This window comes from Mesoplodon bidens (genome assembly GCF_964165515.1).
Source record: "Mesoplodon bidens genome assembly, chromosome: 18".
Lineage (NCBI taxonomy): Eukaryota > Metazoa > Chordata > Mammalia > Artiodactyla > Ziphiidae > Mesoplodon > Mesoplodon bidens.
This window is the reverse complement of record NC_138175.1, coordinates 20522316-20537497: the sequence shown is the minus strand read 5'-3', so window position 1 is coordinate 20537497 and position 15182 is coordinate 20522316. Positions and strand designations below refer to the sequence as shown.

The 15182-nt window shown below is 52.2% G+C and overlaps 1 protein-coding gene across 3 annotated transcripts in view; it reads right to left on the bottom strand.

The window, feature by feature from the left end:
• Nucleotides 1-12728: 12728 nt before the first annotated feature.
• Nucleotides 12729-15182, bottom strand: part of TK2 (thymidine kinase 2) — a 29328-nt gene continuing 26874 nt past the window's right edge. For 2 of the 3 annotated variants that reach the window (XM_081215323.1, XM_081215324.1), the window contains one exon: nt 12729-14584. In XM_081215323.1, the coding sequence (XP_081071449.1) occupies nt 14486-14584 (99 nt within the window). In that variant the 3' untranslated portion in view covers nt 12729-14485. The remainder of the gene's footprint in view (nt 14585-15182) is intronic. The other variant, XR_014013685.1, reaches the window with a different exon arrangement.

Below are 15182 nucleotides of genomic sequence, written 5' to 3'. Positions count from 1 at the left end.
GACAGGATGTGGATGCAAGGGGCTGATGAGGAAGGCGACCCCGGGAGTACCACCACAGAGTGGGCAGTGAAACCAGGAAAGGAAGGAAGCCCATGCAGGGTGTCGTCATGCTGGTCACCACTGTGGGCAACTGAGCTCCATCCCCTTGGCAACTCCGAGGAGCTCGCCTTAAAGTTAGTCAGCTGATGGGGAGGGAGATGGATTACTCACACGTGGTCATTGTCTGAGGCTGCTCTTCAGTGAATGTTAATCCCTGCCCCTTGTGCACTGAGCAGGCACCTCTGGCCAGAGAAAGTCTTCAGACAGGGAAGCTGCAGCTGCTGGCTGATGAGGCCACCGCCATGGTCAGCACAACATGCCGCCGGACGAGTAAGCACGGGCACGGCGCATTCCACGGCCTCCAGACAGGGCACCCACAGCACCTGCCACATGTGAGCAGCAGAATCACACGAGGGAGGGAGGAACGAGGGTTGATACCAAGCACGGCCGTCCAGAGCCTCCCGTCAGAACACGCACTGGCTTGCACCAGCCAAGCCCACCCACGTATACACACAGGGGTCTCTCATACCAACTTCCTAGAGAGACCCTCGGGCGCACACCCGTATGCAGCGTCACTCAGCTCACGCCACCTGTGGTCTGTATGCATTGGCTCAGATGGCTTCATTGCACACACACTGTGCCCCTCACACTCAGAGCTCACACACTCAGGGGTCCCACATGCACACCCCAAGGCCACCCATACTCACACTCAGGTGTCATCATCGGTGTCCCCCAAAGACTGACTAGGTTGGGGGCATGAGCAGTGGAAGCACAGGCAGCGCTATCATCTGGGAGAGCAAATCCTCTGTCCCGGGCTCTGCTGGACCTCACAGTGCCCCTCCCCAAGCCCAGGCGAACTCTCTCAAGCAGGACCAATTGCCTGGGGCAGGCCTGGTGCTTCTGAGCAGGGAGGGGGCTGGGCATGCCTTTGCCCCCAGGGTTGCAGCCCAGCTGTGCCTGCTCAGCATCTCTCCAAGAATCCCAGGTCTGCAGGGCCCCAGTCCCTGTGGTCACAGCCTCAGCCAGACCACAACTACACATCCCCACCAGCCTGACTCCTGTGACCTTGAGCCAGGCCCTTTCCTTCTCTGGGCCTCAGGACCGCATCCCCCATCAGCCTATCCTAAGTCAAAGCACCCGCCACAAATCCCCAGCATCCCCTCTCCTCCCTCTGCCCCCTTCATTGTCCCCAAAGCAAGTCACCCTAGCAGGCAGAGAAAGCAGGTTCTCACTAAGCTAGTCACTCCCCTGAGGGCCCAGAAGGTGTGAATAATGCAATTAACACTAAATCCGACAGTTCAAGAGAAGCAGTGGTCCAATGGGGGGAGGAAGCTGGCATTGGAGAATCAGGGCTGACCCACCTGCGAGAGGGCAGGGAGGGGAATAGATCCAGGCAACCTGGCAGCGCTCTCCCCCCATGATCTTGGGCCACCCTGGAGAGACTGTGGTGGAAGGCAGTTCACAGACATGACGGGGTTCCCAAGAGCTGAGGACTAAGATGTCCAGAATGAGTGAAGTGGTTAAATCATAGGTAACCAAAAGCAACAGGATAATCATATGGGGGTGGGGCTAAATTGTATGTACCAGTTTGTTAAACTTTGGTTTAACATCTCTAGGCCCCTCCTCAGAGAGCAAATGAGGCCAAGGAGAGAGACAGAGACAGAGAAAATTAAAACCCTTTTGTTTTAAACCACCCCCCAACCCGATTCCATTGTCTGGTGACCAGCCCTTCAAGGTAATTCAGTGGCCTGGGACCCATCCCCAAACCTGCCACTTCTATTTAGTGATCTTACAAATCTTTGGTATTATGGAAAAAGCATGGCCTTGGGTATCAGATAGACTTGGTGTAGTAAGCTGAATAATGGCCCCCCAAAGATGTCCAGGTCCTATTCCCCAGAACCAGTGAATATGTTACCTTCCATGGCAAAGGGATGTTGCAGGTGTGATTAAGGACCTTGAGATGAGGCAATTATCCTTGATTGTCCGGGTGGGCCCAGTGTAATCACAAGGGTCCTTAGGAGAGGGAAGCCACAGGGTCAAAGAGAAGATGTGATAAACTGAAGCGGAATGAAGAAAGAAGTGAGAGGTTTCAAGATGCTATACTGCTGACTTTGAAGATGAAGGAAGGGGCCACAGCCAGGGAATGCAGGTAGCCTCCAGAAACTGGAAAAAGCGAGGGAACAGATTCTCCCCTAGAACTTCCAAAAGGAACCAGCCCAATGAGACTGATTTTGGACTTCTCACCTCTAGAATTATAAGATAATAAAGTTGTGTTGTTTTAAGCCATTAAATTTGTAGTAATTTGTTACAGCAGCAATAAGAAACTAATATACTTGGGTTTTAATCCCAGCTCTTACCCTCCCTGACTCAGTCTCCTCATTCATAAAATGGGAGGAAAGGGGATTTGGCCTAGTGATGGACAAGGGCCTCTCTGGCTCTCTTTGGCCCCAGGCTGTCAGGATGTCAAACGTCCACCAGCATGTTCCCACCCACCTTGGCCTGCACAGCCCTGACCTATGTCTCCTACCCAGCAGGGTGGTGAGATGTGACCTGGACTAGTTACCTAAACTTGCTGAGGTTCAGGATCAGATGAACTAATGTGTGTGAAAGAGTAGCATCCCCACCATTGGACCTAAAAAATTATTAACCCAGACCAGCCTCCAGAGGGAGAGTTGCTACTCACTGGGAGACACATTTCCAAGTAGCACTCCCATGAGGAAGTAAGTTCCCAACCAGAGGGGTAGGAACCGCCCTGGCCACAGAGCTCAGAAAAGGTTGCAGGGGGCAGGGGAGTTGGGGGCAGGAAGCAAACAGACCCCAGGTGTGGTGAGCCCAGGTCTGAGGCCGCTCCAAGGCCAAGCACCAGGCAGATGCCCTTCCTGATGATTGGAGGGGCAGGAGGCCAGCAGAGTCTCACAGAAAGCAAAGGATGGTCAAGAACCAAGTCTTTCTGGGCTGTGTTACTACAAGGTCACAGCCAGCTCCTGCACACCCACCACCCCCACAACTGGGCTCTCCAGACTGTGAGCCACCGAGGGCAGGTGCTTTGTCTCATTTGCCTCTGAAGTCCCCAGGCTGGCATGGAACGGGCCAGGCCACCTGCTCAAGGACGACACTGCCCCAAGCACCATATGAGAACATTGAAAGGACACAGGTCCAAGAAGTTGGGAAACAGAGCGCAGGTTGCCCCCTCCTAGAAACTAACACCCCCAGTGAGCTCCCACACGAGAGGTCCTAAAGCCAAGAAGCCTAGAGACCTTACTTAATCCAGTGGTTCCCAAATGCATTTGGCCACAGGAAATCTTCACTCATGTAAGATTGATTAAAGCCCCAAACAAGTGCTCCTCGGTAGAGCACACTTTGAGAAATGCCGACCCACGTGGAACGAGTGAGTCACTGAGGGGCTGAATGAATGAGTGAATCATCGCTGAATTAAGTAGTGGGTGAATGGAAGGAAGGGAGAATGGGAGAATGGGAGAGAGGGAGAGAGGGAGCGGGCAGTGGAGGGAGGGAAGGCTTGATGGGAGAGTGCACAGGTGATTGTACCCAGCTCAATTCCTCCAAAAGCTGTCCCTGACTCAAGATCTGGGTATAAATAGTTTATGTGGGAGGTGATCCCAGGAAGCACAGTGAAGGAGTCAGGAATTAAGACGGGGAGGGAGAAGAGTCAACACAGATGCATCAGTGAGCAGGTTATTGCTGTGGGCAACCGGGGCGACCCACTGGGGACCCTCTGAAAGACAGAGTGGAGCACACCTCAGAACTGTCCCACCAAGGGCAGGAAGCTGGGGTTTCTAGCCACTGACCCTCCTTGGTTGGCTGAGGGTTGCCCCTGGGTGTTAACCCCCGGCACTTGCAGCCTGCACACCAGCTAAAGGAGGCTCTCAAGCAGGAGACGTCAGGAGCCTCCGCAGGTGGGCTGCGGGTGCCAGGCGGCGCGGGCAGGGACCGCTGCAGAGGGGGTGTGGAAGGATGCAGGCGCTGCTGTGCTTTCCCACTTGCTCTTGGGGCAAGGCGAGAACCAGACTGACCTCGGCCCTGCTCCACTGGGAGATGAGCACAGCCCCAGAGTGACAAGCTGTGGCAGGCCACACCGTGCACAGCTTTCTCTTTTGCGAACACAACTTCCTCCCCGGCTTCCTGATTGAGCTGTGGGGCGGGACAGAGGCAGGCCGGCCTGGGAGGCCCACAGGACTCTCATCCACATCCAGTCTCTTGGAGCCGCCATGAGTCGGCCCCGACCCCCAGGCCCAGACGAGGATGCTCTTGAGACCCTCCTGGATGACCTCATCAGCTACTACCTGGACAGGGCAGGGGAGGGCCGGCTCGGGGTCTGCAGGCAAGCAGCTCTCACCTGCAGGGCCCAGCGGCTGCTGGTCACAGGGGTCCCTCCTCAGCTCTATCTGCCTGAGGATGTGGCCCCTGATCTGGGGACCACTCACTCCCAGGGGGCTCCCAGCTCTGCCCAGCACATCTGCCACAAACTGCTGCGGGCACTGGAGTTCCTAGAGCTGATCTCCGTCAACCTACTCTTGTTTCCCTGGAGGAAGGAAATCAGGTCCCTGAAGGTAGGCACTGCCATGCCCCGGAGAGAGGGGGTCTCGGGGAGGGACCAGGGCTGTGCCTCTGGGGGGAACAGTGTGTCTGTCATGCCCACTGACTTTGGTCCCATTTTACAGATGTAGAAACTGAGGGCTAAAGAGCTTAATGCAACTTACCTGTGGTCACCAGCTAATAAGCGGCCCAGATAGGACTCAAACTCAGGCAGTGCAGCTCCTAACCACTAGGCTGTACTGCTTCTCTAAAGAGTCAGCACCAAGGAGCTCACAAGAAACAAGGGAAAGATTCTGGCTGTGGAAAGCCACTGAAAAGGTTTAATCTCTTCTAGCTCCAGGCCAGGATTGTTGGGCTGGAAGCCAGGACACTAGCTGGCTCGGTCATTCTCCTGCTGTGTGACTTGAGACAAAAGTCCTGCCTCTGGCCTCAGTGTACCCTTCTGTAAAATGGGACAGGGGTGACATGACTGTGGGCCAGGTTTCCATTTGGCCCCATGCCCTGGCCCACCTGCTTCTCAGGAGCCTCTGTGCCCTGGACATCAGCCCTTGGTCCTGCCTGGCCCCTCTCTGCCACTCTGCTGAGACATGTCCCCCTCTAACAAACAACCCTGTTTGTTCCAGACATACACAGGGAACTTTGTCTACTGGGTGCGGCCTGTGCTTTCTGAACACACACTGCAGACCATTCTGGGCAGGCTGGGCTACATGGCCACCTCCGAGGCCGAGTTTTCACTGGTCCAGGCCAGCAGCGAGGAGGACACCAAGCAGACGGTGTTTGAGATCTTCCTGACAAGAGTCATGTGTGAGGCTGTTCTCGGAACCTCGGGCAGGCAGCTCCTCGGGCCGGGCAGAGAGAAAGTGGACGGGCCCCACTGCAGGCCGAGCTTAGAGAGAGGGCTGCTGAAGACCCACAAGGGCCTGCAGGAGGCCCACTCAAGCCCAGGACCCTCAGCAAGGGCGAGGACTGAGAGGGCCCTGGCTGAAAGCCCTGATGGTCAGCACTCTCTGCCTGTGGCCTTTAGCCTGCCTGAGATCTCAATAGCCCCCGGCAGCCCCCTCACTGGCCCCCCGGTCTCCTTGGGGCCCCAGCGCCGCGCCAGCACACGCTCGGACAGTGAGGAGTTCCTGACCTGCTACAGCGACCTTGTGCTGCACCAGACACCCTTGTTCCCCAGGGACCATCCCCTGAGCAGTCTGAAGGGAAAGCAACTCCAGAGCTCAGGCCTGGGGCCCAGCCCACCTCCAGGGGAGGCAACTGCCCCCGCAGGTAGCAGCACCGAGCAGCCCCTGGTCCCCAGCGCAGCTCCTGAGAGCAAAGGGGTCACCATTCCTGGCCAGCTCTGCCTGGTGCCAGGCCCCCAGTTGTCAGAGAATTCCTTGGACCCAAAGCCAGAAGCACAGCTGGAGGTGGCCGCCCCTGGTACAGAAGCTGCACCTCAAAATGCTTCCTCTAAGGTGGATGAGCTCTGTGAGTATCTCGCCCACTTCCTCAGACCCCCAACTCCAGCAGGCCACCCCAGGGGCTCCCCTGGCCCAGGGGTTGAGGAGAATGGACAATCAGAGCCTCTCATGAGGCCAGAGCCAGCCGGTGAGGGTGGCAGCCCAGACGGTAGAATCACTCAGTTCTGGAGGTCTCCTCAGGCCCCCTCTCATGTAAGAGCCCCCCAGTGCTCACTACATCCCCCCGGAGGGGCTGGAGGTGCCAGGTGCCACACAAGGATACTACACGAGCAACAGCTGAGATTGTCACCCCTGGATGGCACAAGGGCAGACACCTAAGCCGATTGCTCTTCTGCCAGGAAGGTGACACTTGGAGAGATGGTGGGTCTGGGACCACAGTGGGGACAGCAGCCAAACCCACAGCTTGTCAGCCACAGGGACAAACCTGCTAATCCCAGCTGGTCTCAGGTCCCAGCACTGCCACCTATAGACTGTGTGACTTTGGGCCACCCACTGCACCTCTCTGAGCCATGTTTCCTCGTCTCAAAGTGGGTGTGGTGTCAGGTCTACCTCACAGGAGGCTAAGAAGAATTAACGAGGTGAGGTGTGCATAGTGTCGACCTCAGGGGTGCTTCCTGTCCCCTTCACATCCCAGCTCAGTGTGTGACCTTGGGAGAGTCACCCTGCATCTCTGAATAGCAGTTTCCCTCAGCATCCTTAAGGCACCTGTCACAGAGCAGATTAAAAGAGGGATGTGTAGACAACCAGATGTGTAATACACCCTTAATCTGTTTAGGGTCCTCTGTCAGCCTCCCTTTCCTCTCAGCCAACTTCAGGTTGACAGAGAGCAAGGCCACAGTTGGGAGCCCAGGGTCAGCTCAGAGGTCTGCTCTGCATCCAGGGTTGGGGGTTCCATCATCTGGGCTGCCTGGAGTGGGGGCGCCCCCTCCACCAGCCTCTCCTGCCCCCACATATGCACACATGCATGCACACCTGCACACAAGTGGGTGTGTCCAGGAACGTACACACACACACACGGCAATCCTCATGGGGGCCCCAAGAGAAAGCCAAGACCCTCTCTATGGGGTGGCAGGTGGCACCTGCCCAGGGCCTGCCCCTCGGCTTTGCATCTGTGAAGTGGGGAGGATGGCCCCTGCCTCTGAGGGTGGTGGTAAAGGCCCATTCTGGGCATACAGCAGGTGCTTAATAAATGCTGGCGCCTGCCTTGCTGTCCCCAGAGCTGAGCATATGACCCCACCATTTTCAGTCCCTACATCAAGGGGGACCACAGGTGGGAAGGATTTAAGGAGCATTGGCCCTGCCTCCCTCCCAATCAGACTGTTGGCCAGGCCCTACACAGGCTTTTCGAGGCAAATCGGGAAGCAGCCTGCACTGGGAAGAGAGAGGCACTGGCCAGTCATCCATCCATCCATCCTTCCTCCCACCCACCCATGCCAATTACTCAGCACAGCACCCAGCAGTCGACACTCAGGCCGGTAAGCTGTCAGTGTCTGGAGCCAGTGAAGCGGGGGCGGGGGGGGGGCGGGGATGGTCGGAGCAGACCCTAGCCATAAGCCTCCATCCTGGGGAAGGAGAACATCAGGAACAGGCTGGGCTGGAGACAGAGAGGGTCAGCAGCCTCGGGAGAAGGGATGAGGCGGGAGGGGGTACGGACCTGGGAATCATGGCAACCAGGGCACCTAGTCCTGGGTCTGACCCGCAGCCCCTGACCATTTTTTATTCGTTATTTTCTGATCATTAACATAATAAGCATGCTCAGTCCCAAACCACAACAGAACTTTTGTCCTCCCCGTGTTCCTGCCCCGCAGTGTTCCCCATCTACTTGAAAGCTGAGCCCAAGGTAGGAATCATTTTTGATTTCTCTTTCTCTCACATCCCTCATCCAACCATAGCTGTCACAACAAGGACCAAATCTGACCACGTCCCTCCTCCTTCCACAGAGGCCTGAGCCCCTCGACTGAGCTACCAAGGCCTGTCACTCAGATCCCGGGAGGACGCCAGCCCCCCTTCCTGGTCTCCCAGCCTCTGCCCTCATCCTCCTGCAGTCAGCTCCATCCAGCTGCTGGAGGATCCTGTTAAAACCTATGTTCCATCATGACTTTCACTCTGTGGTGTTGGATTAGAATCAGAGGTATCAATAGGAACTCATGGTTTTTAAATTATATATAGATACAGAAATATAGCTATGTGTGTGTATGAGTGGGTTAGTACATACATATGTTTCCTAACTCTGTCCCAAGAGTGGGCTTAGAAGCAGACACCCAGTAACAATGAGTACACCTGGCACTTAGATCTTGGTCTCTAAACATCACTCACTCTCCAATACAGGAACCAGAGATCCTAGTAGCTGTTGCTCATTCCAGGGATGAGCAGGTAAATATCACCAGTAATAAGATGCATGGACAGCATACATCCTTTGATAAGATGCACTGAGGGAAGACACAGCACCTTTTTTTTTTTTATGGTGGCATTCTTGCCAAAAATGTCTAACCTCACTCTAGCCATAAGAGAACACCAAACTCAGATTCTCTACTAGTGAGAAACCCAGCTCTCATAATCTACAGACTATTTACTTATTTGTTCAATTCTAATATATTGGTCGATTCTAGTATAGTTTCAGAATTGCTAAACATATCCCTGCGAGAAACACTTCTAGTAACTATCTTTCAGCATTTATGTAAAATAATTTTTACCTTTACTCTTCTCGTATCCAATCAAGATACTGTTTTCCAAGGTTACTTCAGTAAGTTCTTTTCTTCCCAGCACCTTCAGTGTGGTTGTTACTTGTGATTCATCTGTTTGTATTCCATCTTCCGTTCCCCCTACGTCCTACTCCACCTTAACTATTTATTTATTTGGGGGGTGAGACATTACTATGGTTAGAGTTATACAAAATGATATATTCACAGCAGTGTATTCCCCTCTCATCCCAGCAACCCTGATCCCATTTTTCCCTTCTCTCCAGACTTTTCCCACCAATCTATTTAGTTTCTGGGTTACCTTTCCTGTACTTCCCCTGCATCTGTGTATTTTTCTTAGGCTAGCATACTATAGATACTCATTTGGACACTGCTTTCTTCCCGTAACAGTGTGTCCTGGAAATCATATCACATCCATTCAGAGAGAGATCCTCCTCGTTCTTCTTCACAGCTGTATACTATTCCATCGTGTGGATGTACCATAGTTTATTTAACCACTCTCTTGTATATGGGTCTTTAGGTTGTTTTAAATTATTTTGCAATTACAAACAATGCTGCCATAAATAACCTTGTACATATATACACTTTCATGTCCTAGAAGTGGGGTTGCTGGATTGTGATGTAAGTATGTATGTAGTGTGTCAGGTGTTATCCTATTTCCCTCCAGAAGGGGTAAACGAATTTGCATGCCCACCAGTAAGAGTGACTGTTTCCCCACAGCCTCAGGATGTGTTTTGATATATATGTTTGTGTGTTTGCCAGTCTGGTAAGTATCTCAGTGTTCTTTTATTTGCTGTCTTAGTCTGTTTGGGCTGCTGTTAACAAAATACCACAGACTAGGTGGCTTATAAACAAAAGAAATTTATATCTCACGGTTCTGGCGGCTGGACGTCCAAGATCCTGGTGCCAGCATGGCTGGGGTCTGGTGAAGGCCCTCTTCCGGATTGCAGACTGCCAACTTCCCCCCGTGTCCTCACATGGTAGAAGGGGCTTGGGAGCTCTGTGAGGTCTCTTTTATCACAGCACTAATCCCATTCATGAAGGGTCCACCCTCATGACCTAATCACCCCACTGCAAAGGTCCCACCTCCTCACGCCACCACCTTGGACATTAGGTCTTCAACATATGAATTTGGGGGAGACACAAATATTTAGATCATAGCATCTGCATTTCTCTAATTGAGTGGATTTCAGTATTTTTCATATAAGGGCCATTTTTATTATCTTTTTTGTAAATTTTGTTTGGATATTTTTCTCATTTTTCTATTGGAGTTTTGGTTCTTTGTCCATTTTTAAGAATTCTTCACAAATATTAGCCCTTTGTGATATACATTGTGAATATTTTTTCCCACTTTGTCCACTGTCTTTTAACTTTGTTTCCACGAGTTTTGTCATATACATTTTTTAGTCAGATTTATCAATCTTTTATTGTTCCTAGATTTTGAATTATAGTTACAAAGTTTTCCCTACATCAAGGTTTTAAAGAAGAATTCATTCTTCTAGTACTTGCATTGTTTCATTTTTTACATTTAGATCCCTAACCACTTGGAATTTATTCTTGGGTATGATGTGAGATATGGATCTATTTTTATCTTTTTCCAAATGGCTACTCAGTCATCTCAGCACCATTTATTTAAAAATCCATCTTTACCGCCCAATAATCATTGAGATGTCACCTTTATCATGTACTTGGATCTATTTCCGGGCTCTCTATTCTATTCCACTGGTCTACTTGTCTATTCATGCACCAGTACCATACTGTTTTAATTATAGAAGTTTTATAGTATGTTTCAACATCTGGATCCCAAAGGTAAGATTTATTTAAAACTTAGCAACTGGTCCTGCTCTGGGCCCCTTCCTCATGCCAGGCTGGTTATCCTCACCGCCCTAGGAAGTGAGCAATGCTCCCATTCAACAGATAAGACAGCCAACACTCACGAGGTGCGACAACACTCAACAACATGCCAAGTTTTCTTGGAACTCCTGGATACCCACTTCTAGAAAACATCAAGCTAACAGAAGTGGTCCCCAAAGGGTGGTTCCTGGACCAGCAGACTCATCATCACCTAGAAAGTCATTAGAAAACAAATTCTCAGGCCCATCCCAGATCTACTGAATTAGAAACTCTGGGGGTAGGCCCTGCAGTCCGTGTTTTAACACGCCCACCGGAGGACTCAGATACTCTGAAGTTAGAGAACCATGAGCTAGAGCATCCCAAAGGACACAGAACCAGGAGTCATCAGCAGCTGCAGGCCCCCTAAAACAGTGCTTCCCAATGTGCTTCCAAGGAACATTAGCACATCTGGAGATCATTGATGTATACTCCCCAAATGGGAGGCTCTACTGTCAAGTGAGTTTGAGAGTCCCTGGCTAAAACAAAGTTTAGAAGGTGTTTTTATTGCAGGACTTCTTGACTTTATCTAGGCTAATGTAACTTGTGCATCTCAGAGAGAGTACCCAGGTGGTGCTTCCCAAATTTTTTGGACTACGGAACCCTCTTTTCTCAGAGCACCTATTACTAACTCCCAGGACACCTGTGTTCCACGGACCCCTGTCTTGGAGAAGAAAAAGCCAAAAAATGCAGAAATTCAAGAAAAGAGCAGTAAATGCCAATACCTATTCTGATTCCACAAGCTTGGCTTTCTCCTAGCTTCTGTTTAATGACAGCTTTTGCCAAGTTCACCATCTTACAGAAACTAGAGGAACACAGAGCTCACCCCAGCCTTAGGGGAGCCACACGGTTGGGGTTATTAGGAAAAGAAAGCATGTGCCAGTGACCCTGGGGCCTCTGGTAAATAAGTAATCCACTGCCAAAGCCCAGAGACACTGGGCACAATATTATTGTTATTAGATTCTCAACAGTGGAGGGCTGACGTCTCCAAGAGCTTGTCAATTATTTTAATAACTGTAACTCTTCAGGGTGAAGAGGCCAAGAGGATGAGGTTACTCATTCCGCAGATGTGTGAGCATTTGAAGTGAGCTCCCCCATCCGGCCCCAGGCTCTAAGAAAAACGAGGGCGATGCAGATTCCATAGCACCCAGGGGTAGACAGGTTTTGGAAACATCTCCTACCTGCTCTCAGAGCAATAAATACCTCAATCCTTCCTTCCACAGGTCAGATGGTGGGAGCCTGCGGGAGTCCCAGGAAGGGTCTCTGACTGATGCATTCCCCAGGCAGAGGGGCACTTCTCATCTAGGTGAGGGGCTCAGGTGGAAAGGAAGAAAAGAGGCAGGAAGAGAAAAAGAAAGGGAAAAACAAGCTGGGTGACAGCACTTCCCAGGGTCCACGTTTAGCAAGGGCCTGCCAAGCCCTGCCACACTCCTCACGGCCACTCCTGGGAGTCCCTGGGGAGTGCCTCCCTCTGCTCGAGGAACTGGGCCCCGTGCCTACCACATGCCATCTGCCCTTTCCCTGCCCTGGTTCTCAGCAGTGTTCATAACTGCTCTGTGACCCCTGCCACCACCAGCCCTGCCTGCCACATCGGGGAGAGCAACCCTTGGTGGGCTGGGCTCTAGCCATTTCCTGTGACACCTCTGGGCTGCGAGATTTTTGCGACAAGCCCCAGTCACTGTGGGTACATATAGCATCCTCTCCAAGATGCCGGGGTGGGAGGACAGACAGCTCTTATGAACCCGGACATCCTCTGTTAGGAACACGGTGTTTAAAAATTAAAACATTACCTTGCTGGTACAAGGATGCTGCAGGGACCTAAAATCACTGGCATAGGAAGCACTCCAAAATCATCAGCAGGTTTTTTTGTTTTTGTTTTTTGCTGTACGCCGGCCTCTCACTGTTGTGGCCTCTCCCGTTGCGGAGCACAGGCTCCGGACGCGCAGGTTCAGCGGCCATGGCTCATGGGCCCAGCCGCTCCGCGGCACGTGGGATCTTCCCGGACTGGGGCACGAACCCGTGTCCCCTGCATCGGCAGGCGGATTCTCAACCACTGTGCCACCAGGGAAGCCCAATCACCAGGTTTTAAGTGAAGGATTTATTGGCTATCACAGAGCAAGATTTTTTTTTAAATCACATTTCCCCAAAAACAGATGCTCAAATTGAGGGGAAATTGGACTGTTTGTTTGCAAAGGCCCAAAGATGGTCCCAGCATGTCCAGATGCCTGGCAGCAGAGGCGTTGCCTCCCCCAGGTTTCTAGTCCATCACCAACATCTGGGCTGAGAGACACGTCCCCACCGGACTGCCACCCTCACCCTGTGCACACAGCCCAGGAGTCAGTCCAGCCACAAAGGGCTGGAAGCCAGAGTGCTGCCCTCCTAGCGCTGCCTCTGGGCCCAGGCCACCAGGGGCACCTGTCACCTATGTAGCGTCAGAGAATTGCATGCACAGGTGCCACACTCACACAGAGGCTGGGACAAGGCCTTCCAACCTTCAGGTACACCAACCACCACTCGGGAGAGGCCAAGGCCTCTTTCCCCAAGTTCATAATCAATCCTTTCCCGTGTCTGCAACAGCCTTCTGGAAGCTCTCTCCACCCACCTCCAAAATTCAGGAGCTCCAGTGCTCCAAGAGCCTTTGCTTGCCAGCCCCAACTTTCCTGCCCAGACTGTCCCCGAAGAGAATGTTCTTCCTTTCTCTTGCTTCCTACTTGACTCAGGAGACAGCCGTCCTTCAGTGCATTGTTACAGCTGAGCGGAGATAAGATATTCTCTGAACTAATAAAGATGGTTCATGCCCTAGGGCCCATGGTGTCCCTTTGGATGGAAAAACATTTCAAAAAGATGTAAGGCCACTGTGTTTCTCCCCTGGGCCACAAACTCCCAGGAATTCCAAGGGTGAAGCTCCTCACACAGGCCACTATGGAGGAAGGGAGCCTCAGAAGCCAGGCTGGCAGCCCCTTGCCCAGCACAGCACTGGGCACACCAGCCTGGCGCCAAAGGCCATTGCCCTGCCACGGAATCGGCAGCAGCTCAAGCAGGACCTTCATCACCAAGGAGACCGAGCACCATTCAGGAGCCAAACCACGATTCTCCTAAGGATGGGGACGTCCTGATGATGAGGTGGTAAGTACCACATCAGCCTCATGCTAGTGAACCACTGAACGCTGGGCTCGAGCCAAATACTGCACAATTTTGTGAAAGTCTAGAAATGCTAACTGTCCTCAGGAGCTGCTCAAATCAGGAGAAAATGATGCTGCTGGCTGCATGCACCACTACCCCCCCCCACACACACACACTCCCACACACGTGTGGGGCTCTCCAGCAGGGAAGGCAGGGCTCTTGGGATGAGGCAGCCTGGGGCAAGAGATTGATGTTTGAGAGTCACCAGAAGTCTGAATGGTGCTGACTCCACTGTCACTGGCTGTGTGACCCTGGGGAGTCCCTTAGCCTGTCTGAGCTTCAACTTCCTCCCCTGGGATGTAACACCACTACCTCGCCGTCAAGGATGGTCTGAAGGGCTAGAGACCATGAGCCCAGGGTCAGTCAGGTGGCTCTTCCATAACTTAGAGGGATGCAGAGGTGGGAAACCACCGGGAGAAGCACCGGGGGAATGCAAGGCTGCGACACCAAAGGGCCGCGACAAACCCATTGGTCCCATCATGTCATTTACCCACGAGGGCCAGAATCCCAGGATAAAGACACTGGCAAAGGAGAGAAGACCATTAGGAAGACAAATGTGCCCAGATAGAAAGCCCTCCTGAGAGTGGATTGTTCCAAATTGCTCGTGAGAGCTAACTTGGCAGCAGCGGGCATTTCTCTGGCATGATCTTCCCCGTCCTATGGACCAAGCTTCCGATCCTCTGGAATTAGTATTCGGTGCCGGTTTTGTTCAAAGAGTTCTAACATTTTCTCCATGTCGTGGTCAGCCTCAATCACCTGGAAATTAAACACACAGGTCACAGGGCTGCCCCTGACCTCAACATCAGCCTCCCTTCACTGATGAAGAGAGAGAGACGGGGGCAGGCAGGATGAGGCAGGGAGAGGCAGGGAAGCCCAAGGTCACAGGCAGAGAAAAAGGAAGGTTAGGGCCAAACAGCTCCCATTACTAGGTCAATCCACATTCTCAACTATGTTTTCACTTAAGAATCCACGATAGTTGTCCCTGCGACAAGCTCATGAATGATTTTTTAATCATCATTTGATATCCATCATTTTTCTATAATGAGGGGAAAAAAATAAATTTTCTTTTAAAATCCAGTACAGTAGTATCTCACTTTCCAGCAACCTCACTGCCTGGAAGAGCCATGAGTACAGCGTTTGAGCAGCTCAGACAGATGTCTCCAAGGCCACGCACACAAGTTTGTGCATGGCCCTCCCTCAGATCCCACACCGTACACGCGTTCCTAACAGTCCGAGGGACCCAACGGCCTGCCTAAAGAAAGTCGGCAGCAGCAAATCAGAAAACGAGGGGACAAGGAAGTGGGGAAACACTGACGGGGCAGAAGCATCAACACAGTTAGAAATGGTGAGTGTC